Genomic DNA, 15,444 nt, shown 5'->3' with positions numbered 1-15,444 from the left:
CTGCTTGCTGCTGGGGTGACCTGGAGCAGGTGATGTCGCCTCTCTGAGCCTCAGGGTTTCCCTCTGCCAGATGAGGCATCTGCCGGTCCTCTCGGCAGGGCTGTCTGGACTAGAACAGTCGGGAGGGGGCGTCCGGGGGGAGAGGGTGGCCCAGCCCTGGGGCTCTGCAAGGCGACCGCAGACCGAGGGTCACACCCTTCTCCTCTCTCCCTGAGTCCTCTGCTTAGGCCACTGGCCATCCACAGGGGCGATTCCGCCCTAGAGAGACATTCGGCAATGCCCGGGGACATTTTTGGTTTGTCACCACTGGGGGGTGCTCCTGGCACAGAGTGGGTAGGGGCCAGGGACGCCGCTCAGCACCTGCAGGGCCCAGGACAGATGTCATCACAGAGAACCATCTGCCCCAAATACCCATAGTCCAACTCCCGCAAACACCGTTCCCTCTGTCGAGAATGCTCTTCCATCACTTCCCTGTGGATGAATCCACTTAAGTCACCCAGGTGGCAGCTTAGCTGTGACTTCGTAACAAACCCAGCTCCCGGACCCCAAGTGCATGCTTTGTGCCCTGCCCTGGCCCAAGGGTGTAAAATTCTTCCAGCATTTTCCTCCTTACCCCTCCCAGAGGAGGTGTCACTGGTATCCTGATCCTACAGAAGAGGAAATTGAAGCTCAGGGAGGTTAAGCGACCTGCCAAAAGTCACACAGCTGGAGATGCAGAGAAGCCAATTGCCCAAGCTCCTCACTGCTCTGCCTTCCTGAATCCCCTCCTCCTGGAAGTCCTCGCTTTTCTTGCCAGCGTGTACTGAGGTCCTCCTACGTTCCCCTGAAAGTCCTCCGCGCCTCCTCTTCTGGGCTGCAATGACCTAGACGTGAAGTCATCTCCCCAAATAGGCTGCTAGCCCCTAGCAGGCAGGGACAGGGGTAGGACGGCTCATTTCTTGTCCCCAGGGCCACAAGCAGGGTCAGCACACAGGAAGTGTTTATCATGGGAACCAGACCCTCAGAAGGAAGTGAGTCTGCCAATACCTGATGTAACCAAGTGGACGCTGGAGGAGACACACCTCCTCTGACATTTCCTTCTGGCTCTGGTGTGTGATTCCAGGTGGTCGGGGTTTCCTCTGTGTCCTCCTCCACAGTTACTATGTCTTTCCCAGTGTGTGGGGGGGATTGTTGAGGAGCACCAAGGCGGGAAGGTCGGACTGCATCCCAGTGGCTCCAACACTTCCCCTCTTAAAATTTTGTTTTTCTTTTTTGAGCTTTGTGAATTGAGCTAAGTTCTTTATTTTCAACCATTCTCCTTTTCTAATAAAGAGACTCAAAGCTATGAGTTTTCCTCTTGGAGCTGCTTTGGCTACATCCCATGGGCTGTCCCTCAGCTCTAAATAGTATGCAACTGATATTTTGACAGTCTCTTCAATCACAGAGCTAATGAGAAGTGCTTTTGAGATCCCAATCAGTAAATGACAGGACAGAAACTAAATATCCCCCAATATCTGCTCTCTCCTTCTTCCTTAGTAACAGAACCCTTGATTTTGAGATTGGCACACAGATTCCTCAGAATAAGATTACATTTCCAAGTACCCTTTGCTGTCAACTATGGCCACATGACTAACTCCTGGGCATAGGAATAAACAGAAGAGGTAGATGGTACTTCTGAGAATTATTCTTGGCCGGGCGCGGTGGCTCACGCCTGTAATCCTAGCTCTCTGGGAGGCGGAGGCGGGTGGATCGTTTGAGCTCAGAAGTTCGAAACCAGCCTGAGCAAGAGCGAGACTCCGTCTCTACTAAAAATAGAAAGAAATTAATTGGACAACTAAAAATATATAGAAAAATTAGCCGGGCATGGTGGCGCATGCCTGTAGTCCCAGCTACTCGGGAGGCTGAGGCAGGAGGATCGCTTGAGCCCAGGAGTTTGAGGTTGCCGTGAGCTAGGCCGACGCCACGGCACTCACTCTAGCCCGGGCAAAAGAGTGAGACTCTGTCTCAAAAAAAAAAAAAAAAAGAGAATTATTCTTAAAGGGAGAGCATGTGACTGGACTTGACCCCCTCTTTCTTGCTGGCTAGAATGCAGACATGATGGCTGGAGCTCCAGCAGTCATTCTGGACCATGAGGTAGGGATGACAGCTATGCTCAGTGGAGCATAAAGCAGGGGCCTGAGTCCCTCGCACCACATTTGCTCAGGGCTGCTGGTGGCTGGATTTTCACTTGTGAGAGAAATACATTGTCCTTTGGGGGCTTCTGTCTCTCACAGCAAATGTGAACTTACTGAATACAGGGTCTTTACGGAGACAAACCTGGCAGAGACAGGGAACCCACAGAGACAGAACCATAGAGATAGTATGGTCCATAAATGAGAAGCTAATAAATGGAGAGACAGGTCTTCTGAGAGATTAGGAATTCTTTAGGAATGTACCTGCTCTGGGACCCCACCCTGTACAAGAGGACCCTTAGGAGCTGAAATGTCACAACCACGTGCATTAGAGACTGAATTGAAGAGATGGGAATTTTATAAAGACATGGACAATAACACACTCTCCTGTTTCCTGGGCGTTTCTCATGAGCTAGACAGTTGCTCCTCCCATATCTCCCAGAGAAGAATTATCATCTCATCACTCCCATTTTGGAAATGAAGAAACTGGGGCTCAGAGAAATTAAATTACCTGCCCGAGACTATGCAGTACACGTGGCTAGTCCGTGGCAGAGCTGGGATTCGAACCCAGGTCTGTCTCATGCCCGAAAAATCCTATGGTATGGTACCTTACACAGACAGATCTTTATGAGAAAGCGTGCCCTGTGGGTCCAGGGAGAGGAGGGGGATGGGGAAGAAAAACTCTCATGTTTATTGGGTGCTCCCGTGCCAAACTTGTTTTATGGACGTGAGATATGTTAATTCACTTAATCCTCACAACAACTGTACGAGAGGGGCCCTGCAGATATTAACATTCCTATTTTACAGAAGTGGAAACTGAGGCTCAGAGAGGCAAGGTCACTAGGAAGCTGCAAGGGCTGGGCTACATACACAGGCAGGTGGACTCCAGCGTCCACACTTGTAACCACTGGGCCACCCCGTGGGGCCCTTGAGGACGGAGCTAGCGTGCAACAAGAAAAGACTCTAGGTTTCCTCATAGACAGCTGTTAGGACAAATAAAATAAAAAAGAAAAGTAAAGAAAAAGAAACACCCCGTGAAGCTGCTGACCCTAAGGAACAGGAACCCTACAAGAAAGACATCTGGAGAGGACACCCCATGAAGACAGGAGAGCAGCAGGACAAAAACCTCCCTGGAAAAGGGCGCTAAGGGAATGGAGATCCCATAGAAAAACAGACGGGTCTGCTATAGAACCAGGGTCCTACGGAGGAAGATGCCACGGAGATGGGAACCTCGTGAAAAAGAAACTGTTGCAAGGAGAGGCACCCCAGGGAGAAGGGATCCTACACCCAAGGGCATTCCAGCGGGGAAGAGGACAAACATGGACCCTGCAGATGAGGGAAGCTATGGGAGACCCCAGGAGGAAGCACCCTGTTGATCAGAATTGCTACCAAGTCTATCCTGCAGCTCAGGACCCCCGCAGAGATGAGGCCTGAGCAGGTGGAGAGCGGGAAAATCCAGCAAGGGACAGACTCCGCCCTCCCCGGCCTGAGCGGAACCAAAGAGCTCCGGGAACGTGAGCCCGGGCTTTCCCTCCAGCACTGCGCAGCAGGCGCGACTACAACTCCCAGGAGGCCCCGCGGCGCCAGGCCGGCTTCCTTCCCCCGGGCGCGCACGCGCAGTGCCTGCCGGAATACGTAGTCCCGCCGCAGTAACAGTTCCCCCCCGCCCCGACCGGAAGTTCGCTCCGCCCCCGCCGCCAGCCCTACCTCCTTCCATGTCCTCCGTCCAGTTGCGGCTGCTACTCGTGGGCGAGCTGGGCGAGGTGTAGTAATCGCCGCCAGGGCTCGTGTCCACATCTTCCTCCATCGAGCCCGATTTGTGGCGCTTGCTCCTAAGGGGCGAGGGAAGGAGACGCTGGTTACCAGGGAGACGCGGGGCCGGGGGGCGTGGCACGGCGGCGGCGTGCTTCGCTAACTTCCGGTCCTTAGGGGGCGGGGCGAGGGAGGTGCTATCGCGAGACCTCACGGGAGCCGCAGAGGTTCAGCCTGTTCTTGGTTCCCACCTGTTCCAACTTGCCCCTGGCTTGGATGGGACGCCTAGGGCAAGGTGCGGGGAGGGGCTCAGCGGAGGTCATACACCAAGCTAGCAGGGTGGAGACCAAAGCCCAGGCAGCCCGGCTAATCACTTGGTCCACTGTAATCCTCATGACAATGTAGTGGGATTATGACCCCACTTTATGGATGGGGAAACTGACGCACACACAATGTGACCAGCTCACTGTCACCGCATATCTCTCAGCAAGAACCTGTGTCTGTATGCTCAGGGGGTCCCAGGGTGGGATGTCAGGGCTTTTTAGGGCAGGGTTTTGAAGGATGAGTAGGTGTTTCCCAGGCCAGGTGACACGTGTAAACAGGTATCCCAGGGAAAGGCATGAGCCAGCTGAGGCCAGAGATGGGTGAGTTGCTGGGTGGGGTTGTGACATGCCCAGAGATTGGGACCTGAGCACATACCCGCTGGAGGAGGTGCTGGGTAGTGTTCTTCTCATGCCGGTGCTGGCTGGATTCAGGTCGTATGCCAAGTGTCCCTGAAGCTCCCCCAGGGAGAAGTTGGGTCCTGTTCCGGTCACCACAGGTGCTACAGAGGGCAAGAAAGGATAATGAGGGCCGGGCGCGGTGGCTCACGCCTGTAATCCTAGCACTTTGGGAGGCCGAGGCGGGCGGATTGTTTGAGCTCAGGAGTTCGAGACCAGCCTGAGCAAGAGCGAGACCCTGTCTTTACTAAAAATAGAAAGAAATTAATCGGACAACTAAAAATATATAGAAAAAATTAGCCGGGCATGGTGGCGCATGCCTGTAGTCCCAGCTACTCGGGAGGCTGAGGCAGTAGGATCGCTTGAGCCCAGGAGTTTGAGGTTGCTGTGAGCTAGGATGATGCCACGGCACTCTAGCCCAGGCAACACAGTGAGAAAAAAAAAAAAAAAAAGAAGAAAGGAGAATGAGGAAGGGAGCAGGGCCCAGGGCTGTGGTGTGCCCTAGAGGGGTGGGGAGAGCCATCATGGCAGTCCAGAGGGGGACTTCTTTCCAAACTAGTTCCTAATTTGGCTGAAACCAGCCTTATTCTAGGAATCAGAAGACCAAGGCCATGGAGAGGCCAAGTTTGCACTGTGAGGCAGAGGCGTAGCCAGAGCTGGAGGCCAGATCGGGACAGGGAGGGTGCCCATCAGGGTTAAGGCAGGACAGTGCCCAGAACTCCCTGGGGTGGGACCTGAAATGGGGCTTCCTGGGGAAGTGTGTTGGGACCCCAGCAAGTACTCAGGAAAGGCAGAGAGACAGGAGGGGCGGGGCCTTCTGGGGGCCTCTGTTATGGGATGGCAGAGGCCCCATGAAGGAGGGATGCTGGGGTGTAAGTTCTTTAGCAGCCTCCACCCAACATCTGGATCCTGTTTCCTGGGGAGATGGCACGTCTCCCTGACCTCGGGCTCTGCGAAGGGCCTGGCCACCTCCCTTCTCAGGAACCCTGGCTTGGTGACAGGGGGCATCTGGAGTGGACAAGGGGGAACAGGGTGAGGGTGGTGGGCTCGTTCTTCTTCTCTGAGGCCCCTCCCCTCCCTGGGTCCCAGCTCAGGGCTTATGGGGACACTCACTCCGGGACACTTGGATGAGCTCAGTGACACTGAACACGCCAGAGGTGACAAAGCTCTCCTGGAACTCAGTCGTGTCTGCAACAGGGAGAGAGCCAGGTCAGCGGGCGGCGGGCCGAGCTGGTCCTGCTTCCCTTCTCTGCACCCCTGGCAGAGGGGGAACGGCCAGCCACGCCCCGCTCCTTCTCCGGGGAGGCCCCATGGCGGGCCCGTGTCCAGCCTGGGCCTTCACACAGCCGCCTGGCCTTCCTCCGGGGGCCCCGCTCTGTGGCCGGCTGCACTCCAGAGTGGAGGGCGGGATCCGGACCCAGGTTCGAATGGTGGCTCTGTCATCCCTTCGGTGTGCGATCTTGGCCAAGTCACTTCCCCCTCCCTGAGCCTCCGTTTTCCCTAATCTCAAACACGGAGACCACAAACCCCGTCTGGTGGTCGTGAGCTCCGAATCCAGCTCCCTAGGAGCGGGCTGGCTTTGCATCGCCGCCACCCTTGGCGACACTCTGGTTTCTTGTCCTTCTCTCTCTCCAGACTGGAAGCTCCGTGTGGGCAGGGATGTCTGTCTGCCCGGCCCCTGCTGTGTCCCCAGTGCACAGATCAGAGCTTGGCACCCAGCAGTGGCTCAGAACCAGGGGTTGAACGGAGCGGTCCAGAGGCAGCAGTTAAAATCCCCCAGTGACCCCAGGACCTCTCCTGCCTAACATCAAAGGAAGGGGAACCCTCCTCTCTGAACTGGAGTGGTTTGGACCCAATTCATGGATTTGAAAACTGAAGTTGCTCCGGAGAGGGTGGGAGCCTTGGGCAACCTCAGCCAGCTCGGGGACAGGCCTGTCCCACCCCCAGAGGCCCTGGCAAGAGGGATCCGTTTACTCAGTGGACGGTCACTGAGCACCGGCAGCGTCCGATTCCGAGCTGGGCACCACACGGCAGGGAATGAGCCAGGCGGAAGTGGCTGCTCTCATGGGACTCACAGTCTAGTGTGGGCGGCAGACGCCACACGAGATTAATAAGTCAAAAAAAACTTGTCCATGGGTGTTTGTAGCAGCGACAGCCCCAACTGGGAAAGAACCCAAGTGCCCATCAACAGATGACTGGACAGACACAACGCGGTCCGTCCACACTGGAGCATCACTCAGCCAGGAACAGGGACGAGGCTCTGACACAGGCCACAGCGTGGAGGGGCCTTGAGGACGTCGTGCTCAGTGAGAGACGCCAGACACAGAAGGACACACAGTGTGAGGCTCCATTTATATGAAATGTCCAGAACAGGCAGATCTACAGAGACGGGACGTGGATTCGTGGTCCCCAGGAGCTGGGGAGGGAATGAGGGTGACTGCTTATGGGGACGGGGCTTCTCCCTGGAGTGATGAGAATGTTCTGGAATTAGAGGTGATGGCTGCACAGCTCTGTGAATATACTTAATGCCATTGACTTGTACACTCAAAATGGTTAAAATGATATATTTTACATTGTGCATATTTTACCACCGATTTTTAAAAAATAAAAACTAAGTCAAGGCCAGGCATGGTGGCTCACACCTGTAATCCCAGCACTCTGGGAGGCCGAAGTGGGAGGATCTCTTGAGTCTAGGAATCTGAGACCAGCCTGGGCAACGTAGCAAGACCCTGTCTCTACTGAAAATAGAAAAATTAGCTGGGTGTGGTGGTGGCGCCTGTAGTCCCAGCTACTCAGGAGGCTGAGGCAGAAGGATCACTTGGGCCCAGGAGTTGGAGGCTGCAGTGAGCTATGATGACACCCTTGCACTCCAGCCTGGGCAACAGAGCGAGACTCTGTCTCAAAAAAAAAAACTAAGTCAAACGTGAGGTGTGTTAGACAATGGGAAGGCAGCAGGGGATGGGGGGAGATTTTACTCAAAGACCTCAAGGTGGGCGGGCAGATCAGAGAAATAAACTTGTAAAATCTGCAAAGCGCCAAGAGGAGGGCCTTGGCAACAGCCCTGTGAATGCTGACCGGTGTTCCTTGCAGTGGGAAGGGGCTGTGCAAAGGCCCGGGGGTTGAGATGCACTTGGCAGGAGCCAGGAGCTTGGTCAGAGGGGAGGTGGGACGGGCAGGCGGCGCCCGGCTCTGAGGGGAGCAGTTCCTCTCTCGGCCCCCAGGAGGCAGCACGGGGCGCAGGGAGCTCCTGGCTGTGCCCAGGTCCCCAGATCCAAGCCCTGGTCAGTCCCGGGACCCCCGGGGTCCCAGGCTGCAATCGCTGTGCCATTTACTGAGCGATGACCTCGCGCCCGGCCCTGTGCTGGGAGGCCCGGGGCCACGACAGCCCGGGGTAGGGGACAGGGCAGCGGTCCGCAAGTGTCCAGGGGAAGTGGCCTTGGCGTTTCCTGCTGATCCAGCCGGCCAGCTGGTGTCGGCGCGGCCCCTCCGCCTCCCCCACCAGGGTTTCCTGTTTGTGTAGCGCCCGCCCTGCTCCATCTCCGGGGGACTCCCTGGCGAGCCGCAGGACGTGATTTCCTCCGCCAGACACCCAAGCGCCCCGCCCCCCGCCCTCAACATCTGGCTCCGGGAAGTGCCCGGGAATCGTGTGAGGCCGGGACGGCTGGGGTCGCAGATGCAGGACGGATGCGTCAGCGGGGGCCACCGAGGAGTGGCTTGGGGCCTGTCAACCTCCCCCTGGAACCACCCAGCGTCCCGTGCACGGCTGTTCTGGTCCTGCCAATGGGGGGGCGGGGGGTCACCCACTTGCTTTTCCCTCCCTCCCTCCTCCTCCTCTCCCGAGCACGTTGTGTCTCTCCCTTCCTCTCTCCTCTCTTTCTTTCTACAAAGATGGATTGAGCACCTGCTGTGTACCAGGCCGTATTCTAGACGCTGGGGACACGGACCAAACCTCTGCCCTGGCGGAGGTGCCGTTCCCCTGGGGCAGATAAGCGAACACGGGCGGGTGCAATCACTGACTTCCTCTGGGAGAAAGGAAACAGAGGGCTGGGAGTCACTGAGAGCGGCCAGAGGCTGCCAGAGGGGAAGGGTGCGGGGAAGACCTGTCTGAGAAGGGGACAGTTGAGCTGAGGTCTGGGGAGATCCGGGGGGAGAGAGAGAGAGAGAGAGAGCAGTTAGCTGTCCAGATAGAGCACAGCCCGTGCAAAGGCCCTGCAGCAGGACGGCGCCTGGTGTGTTGGAGGCACAGCAAGGAGGCCCGTGTGGCTGGAGCAGAGTGAGGAGGGGGACAGAGGGAGGAGGGCAAGGTGGGGAGGGGATGGGCAGGTCGTGAAGGGCCTGGGGGGCCTCGGGGAGGACCTGGCCTTTGACCCCGAGGGAGGTGGGAGCCATGGAGGGCTGTGGGCAGAGGAGGGACGGGCCCTGACTCAGCTGCTCACAGGCGCCCTCTGGCTGCTGCAGTGAGGACAGACGGGGGGGAGGGCAAAGGTGGGAGCCAGAGACCGGGGTGGAGGGGACCTCACTGGTCTATTGGGCGATGATGGCGCCTCTACAGCTGCTGAATCCTTCCTACTCCCCAGGGCTCTGCCTCAGGCAAATTCTCCACTTCCCACCCCCCCCCCCGACACAGAAGGGACTCTGTGATGTCCCAGGCACTGCAGAGCCCTCGGGGTCTCCTGGGGGTGAGCGCCTCAGAGCCCAGACACTCACAGGTCCCAGCCCCGGCTCCCCGGCTGCCTAAGCCTCAGTCTACTCATCTGTAAAATGGAACAAGAGCAGCATCCGCGAGGGGCTCACACAGGGCCCGGCAGGGCACACAGGCGGTGCTCAGCAAAGCATCCCTAAATAAAAGACGGGGACAGGGCTACCCCCCCGACCCCAGACTCACCCAGCGTGATGGGCTTGCTGTCCTCCTGGTCCGAGCCCATCCCCGCCCGGGGACTGCCGCTCTGCTCCGCGTCTGCAAAGAGAGGGAGAAGCGTTGATGACATCGCAGGGACCCCGGCCCCAGGAGGAGACGTGTCCACACCACTGCCCCTAGCGGACTGGCCAGGCGCCCTGCAGACACTGGCTCAGGCCCCTGTGGCACCGGTGTCTCCCCACGCTGGAGCATGGCCTCCCCCATCGGCAGGGGCTGGCTCAGTTGCGCATAGGAGCTAGCACGCATGGAGTCTTGACAGACCTGGGTTCAAATCCCAACACCGCCACTTTCTTGCTGTGTGGCCCTGGGCAAGTTACTTGCCCTCTCTGAGCCTCATCAGTAAAATCATAATAACTCCTGGACTCCTGCCTTAGCCCTGTGAGGTGGGATCTATCATTACACTCGTTTTACAGACAGGGAAACTGAGGCCAGAGAGGTGAGTCCTGGGGCTTTCTGGTGCTCTGGTCTCAGCCTCTGCCCTGCAGTCCTGTGCGCCCGGCCCTTGGTCTTGGGTTGCCATTCGGGGTCCCCAGAGATGAGGCTGAGGGGCAGCCCTTTCTGACTGCCATACTCGCACCCCGCCTCCCACCTTGGCTGGGGGCTCCCTCCGCCCCAGCGCCCGCCCCTCCATCTTATCTAAAAATAATCAGGCTCCTTGGCAGACGGAGACGCAGACAGACGCTGAGCTCAGCGTTATCGGTCGCTGCAGCCTGGCTGGGGGACCAGGCAGGCCACCCCCGCCGCGGCCCTGACCCTGCAGCCAGGACTGGAGTTGGGGGTGGGGGCGGTGGGGGGGAACACATGGCCAAGCCCAGCCAGGCAGCCCCTCCCAGCCCTCTCATCTGTCCCCAAGGTCAAAGATCAAGGTGGTGACTGTCACCATCAAAGGCCAAAGAAGGAAAACCAGGCCCCTCCCACCAGCCAGACCCCAAAGCCGCCATGCAATTGCTGTGTGAGCCCAGGCAGGTTGCACGGCTGTTCTGAGCCTCCGGTTCTCCTCTTCCAAGTGGGCACGAGCATCTCCCAGGCCTCATGGGATTGTCAAGAGGTAGCAAGGAGGCTGGGCGCAGTGGCTCACGCTTGAGGTCAGGAGTTCGAGACCAGCCTGAGCAACGGCGAGACCTCGTCTCTACCTAAAATAGAAAAATTAGCCAGGCGTGGTGGCGCCTGTAGTCCCAGCTACTTTGGAGGCTGAGGCAGGAGGATCGCTTGAGCCCAGGAGTTGGAGGCTGCAGTGAGCTGTGATGACCCACTGCACTCCAGCCTGGGTGACAGAGCAAGACTCTGTCTCAAAAAAACAAACAAACAAACAAAAAGATACTTTTGAAGCACTTGGGGGCATATTGATACATAGTAGCGCCTGTCACATTGCCCTAATTAAGAGTGTTAATAACCACACATGTGACATTGTTTTCATTCCCATTTGATAAGTTCCCTTAAATCCTTAAGACAACCGCAAACCTGGCATTGTTATTGCACCCATTTTACAGACAAGGAAAACTGAGCGTCAGAATGACGAAAAACATCCTCTCCCCACGCCACTCCACGTGCTTCGTCACCAGGGTCATTGTGTCCTCGTGTCTGTCCTGCGCTCAGACGTCCAGGCCCCCAGCCTGAGTTCAGGTCCTGTCTCTGAGAGCCTCCTCCGGGGCTGTGCGGTCTGAGGCAGGTCACTTTTCTTCTGAAGGCCTCAGTTTCCTCCTCGGTAAAATGGGATGATGATAAAAGCCACCCTCGAGGTTGTCGTGGAATAATAAAAATCACGTCACTTCCTGAGCCAGGGAGCAGCTGCTCGTCACCGTGCTAGGGGTTTGAACACACCCACCACCAGCTGCCAAGACCAAAGATGTCGTAAACAGCATAGAAGCAGGGCCCCGTGCCTCAGTTTCCCAATCAGGAAACGCAGGAGCCAATGAGGGAAGCCCCTCCTCCAGCAGGGCCGCCCTGGGTGGCCGGCCGGGCTGTGCGCACTGGACGGTGGCCGAGGGGAGTGTGCCCGGCTCGGCCTCCAGCCTTGCAGCCGCTCCCAAGCCACCCGGCCAGCGGCCCCCTCGCAGTCCTGCTTGGACCGCCCTGAGGCTGGGCACGGGCGCCCACTCCGTTGGGAAGAGCCCAGCCCGGGAAGCCAGCTGCCCCGGGCTCCAGGCCGCGGGCACCGGACCCTCGTACGGGACCAGCTCCCACGTGGACTCAGCAGGCAGCAGTGCCCGGCTGGCAACCGGCTGCTTCCCAGAGAAGGGGGAATGTTTCCTGAACACCTAGTAAGTGCCGCGCCCTGGTGGCTCCCAGTGGGCACTTGGAATCAGGCAGACGGGGCGTGGGACCTCGGGCACATCGCCTCCCCTCCCTCCAAGCCTCACTCTTCCCGCCGGTGAAACCGCAGCACCTCTCGGAGGCCGTTCACGAGGGACAGGGGGAAAATGGGCAGACGGTGGCTGGCACACAGGAAACCCTTTCCCGAGCGGAGGGCGACTTTCTTTGTTAATTGTTCATTGACGACAATCACCGTTCTCACTGTCTTCCATGCTGCCACTTTGTGTCGCTTAAGATCAATGACCCTGGGCTCTGCCAGCCACGCCAGCCTCCGTTTTCTCATCTGTAAAATGGGCAGATGATAAAACCCACCTCCCAGGGTTTTTTGGGGGGGTCACCAAGTCAGCCAATAGTAAGTGTGAAGCGGTTGTCAACAAATGGACTTTCACTACCCGGTAGGTTTTGAAAGGGATTGTAAATGACAGGTCCTAATTTCGGGTTCTAATTGCTGCTTGCTAGCAATGAGAAGTGGGGTTGATTTTTGTGCATTGATTTTTTTTTTTTTTTGGTAGATTCCTTGGGATTTTCAGAATGGCCATGATGTCATTTGCAAATAGGGACGGTTTCATTTCTTCCTTTCCAATCCACAGGCCTTTGATTTCTTTTCGTGCCTTAGAGCGCTGCCGAGAACTTCCAGAACAATGTTGGGAAGACGTGGCGAGAGCCGCGTCCTCGTCTCGCTGCTGACGTCAGGAGGAGCTTTGGGGCTGTCGCCACCAGTGTGACGCGGGCTGTGGGGTTTCGCAGAGCCCCTCGTTGGGCTCAGGAAGTTTTCTTCTTTTTCTATAGCCCTGGCAGTTGTGTTTTTTTTTTTTTTAAATAAGTGTAATTGTAAAATAATATGATGCTTTAACTATATGTCATCTCATTTTAATTGTTAATTTAGTTTTTATTGTGCTTCAATATATAGAACATAAAATTTACCATTTTTACCATGTTTAAGTGCACAGCTCAGTGGCATTAAGCACATTCACACTGTTCTGCAGCCATTGCGACCCTCCGTCTCCAGAACTTTCTCGTCTTCCCCAACTGACGCTCTGTCCCCAGAAAACACTCACTCCCTACCCCCTCCCCAGCCCCTGGCACCCACCATCCTGCTTCCTGTGTCTGTGGATCTGACGCCTCTGGGGACCTCCTGTGAGTGGAGTCACACAGGACTTGTCCTTCTGTGTCTGGCTTCTCTCACGGAGCACGATGTCCTCAGGGTTCATCCACATTGTAGCCTGTCCTTCCTTTTTATTCTGCCGTCTCATTTTTAAAATAAATTTTTGCACCTACTAACCATGCTCCGCTTTATCCCCCCTGCACACTCCCCTCCCCAGCCTCTCATTCTGAATCATCTCTAAAACCTGGGAACATTTCTCATGCACCTGCGGACAAGTCAGCCACCACTCAGCTCCTGAGAAGTCCCCATGCTCTAGAGCTGTCCCCAGGACAGGGGTCACAGCCACACGGGACCATTTCAATTTGCTAAATGGAAATAAAATGAACATTTCAGTCTCCTCCGTTGCACAAGCCACATTTCAAGAGCTCAGGAGCCACACGTGGCCGGTGGCGACCGAATCGGGCAGGGCAGAATGTTGCCACCATCAGAGAGAGTTCGACTGCGCCGTACTGCTCCGGCTGTTTCCGTGAAAAATCAGAGAAGGAAAAAAAAAGGTACAAATAATTCCTCCTCCTCCCACCTCCATAGACATCCAGCCCTAAAATGGACCTTCCGTCGGTCTGAACAGATGCATTCAGAGTGGATAGTGTCTCGAGGCTGGCCAACAGCCAGCGCCCCAAGATTCCCCAGACCCCAAGCGGGAAGCTTCCATTTGCTGAGTTTTTACTGCGCTAAATTAGTGCTTCACGGCACCGTCTGGTTAAATCTGCTCAATTTGTGAGGTTGGTAAACCAAGGCCCCGGGCAGAGAGTCTAGGTCCCAAAGCTGGCGTCGAATTCAAAGCAAAGTTGTCTACCTAGCTCAGGAAGTTCTTAACAGGGGGCAAAAATTAGTTGGCCAACTAAAAATAGATACCAAAATTTAGCTGGGCGTGGTGGTACATAGCTATAGTCCCAGCACTGTGGGAGGCCGAGGCAGGAGGATCACTTGAGGCCAGGAGTTCAAGACCAGCCTGGGCAATATAGCAAGACCCCATCTCTACAAAAAATTTAAAAATTAAAAACTTGGCCAGGCGTGGTGGTGCGCATCTGTAGTCTCACCTACTTGGGAGGCTGAGGCATGAGGATCGCTTGAGCCCAGGATTTGGAGGCTACAGTGAGCTATGACTGCACCACTGCACTCCAGCCTGGGCGACAGAGTGAGACTCTGTCTCAAAAACAAAACAAAACAATAATAACAGTAGCAACAGCAGATACGGATGGCTTCCCGAGCCCCAGATGCCAGGCTATGCCCTTGGTATCACTTCATCTAATGCCCTGTACCAAGCTTTGGCTGGGGCTGCCAACCCCCAGGCTTCCCAGAGAGGGTAAGTAAGTTATCCAAAGTCACACAGTGAGGGATGTGGGATGCACCAACCCAGTTTTGTGCGCGTCTCTCTTAAAAACACATAAACAAACCTCTTTTCAAATTTTATATAACATCCACCACAGGCTTTAAAACACTGTTTGCTTGTTGGTGCATTTTCTCCTGACCTGGTGGACACCCCCTCAAATACGTTGTTTTCTGCAGCCGAGTTCAGGGCAGGCTTCCAATGTGGCACCTGGTCCCGGTCAAAATCTATTCCTGATTGCACGAGAAAACCCAAACACATCTTCCCATGTGAGCACTAAAGCGGGACCGAGTTGCCAGTGAACCGAAGTTCACGTCCTTAACAGCTGTGCTGGGGGCTTCCGGTGGCTGTGCTGCCAGGTGTTTGCAGACTCTACCCACGTGTGGGTGCCACGGTCAGAAAATTTGGGCATCACTGAGGATTTCTCAAGACAATTGCAGGACTTTTCAGAGCCTTTAAAAGGCACTGGGGATTTCAAAGAAGACATGGTGGGTGCCAGACTTGTCTGATCTTGGAGCATCTTACAGAAATGAGGGCCATGCCCCAAAACCTGGGTTGGATGGAGTCCCGTCCTGGCACGACCTGGCCGTGTGGCTTTTGACTAGTCACTTTCCCCTTGGAGCCTCAGTTTTCTCCATCTGTAAAGTGAGCATTTTCAGTCATTTCCGAGTGGGTTTGTTGCTCTGCTCAGAGAAGCTCAGGGAGGGGAAGGGCTTGCCATAGATTTGGGGTAAATACTGTTTGGACGATAGCATTTTGCCAAACTTCGGAGTTAAATGAACATTGTCCCTCCTCTGCCCACAGCCCTCCATGGCTCCCACCTTCCTCTGGGTAAAAGCCCAAGTCTTCCCCACACCCACAGCCCCTGCAAGACCTGTCCTGTCCCCTCCCTTCCCTACCCTCTTCCCTCTCTCCCCCTCCTCACTCTCCTCCAGCCACATGGGTCTCCTCACCGTGCTTCCAACACGCCAGGCGAGGTCCTGCCCCAGGGCCTTTGCGCGGGCTGTGCCCTCTGCTCTTCCCTCAGATACATACATGGCTCATTCTCTCCCCTCATTCAGGACGTTCCTCAACCACTTCCTTCTCCGAAACACAGG

The 15,444-nt window shown here is 56.1% G+C and overlaps 1 protein-coding gene across 4 annotated transcripts in view; it reads right to left on the bottom strand.

Moving 5' to 3' along the window:
• The window catches only part of NFIC (nuclear factor I/C (CCAAT-binding transcription factor)), a 56,338-nt gene that overhangs the window by 13,628 nt on the left and 27,266 nt on the right, over positions 1–15,444 (bottom strand). For all 4 annotated transcript variants that reach the window (XR_001137583.1, XM_012646275.1, XM_012646277.1 and 1 more), the window contains exons 3-6: positions 9,507–9,578; positions 5,735–5,809; positions 4,602–4,725; positions 3,858–3,982 (exon numbers count right to left, since the gene is read on the bottom strand). Coding sequence is in view for 3 of the 4 variants with exons in the window: in XM_012646275.1 (XP_012501729.1) it covers positions 3,858–3,982; positions 4,602–4,725; positions 5,735–5,809; positions 9,507–9,578 (396 nt within the window). In the remaining variant the exon portion in view is untranslated. The remainder of the gene's footprint in view (positions 1–3,857; positions 3,983–4,601; positions 4,726–5,734; positions 5,810–9,506; positions 9,579–15,444) is intronic.

This window comes from Propithecus coquereli, unplaced genomic scaffold (genome assembly GCF_000956105.1).
Source record: "Propithecus coquereli isolate 6110/MARCELLA unplaced genomic scaffold, Pcoq_1.0 Scaffold241, whole genome shotgun sequence".
NCBI lineage: Eukaryota > Metazoa > Chordata > Mammalia > Primates > Indriidae > Propithecus > Propithecus coquereli.
Note: the sequence above shows the minus strand (reverse complement) of the source record. Positions and strands in the feature narration are given on the sequence as shown.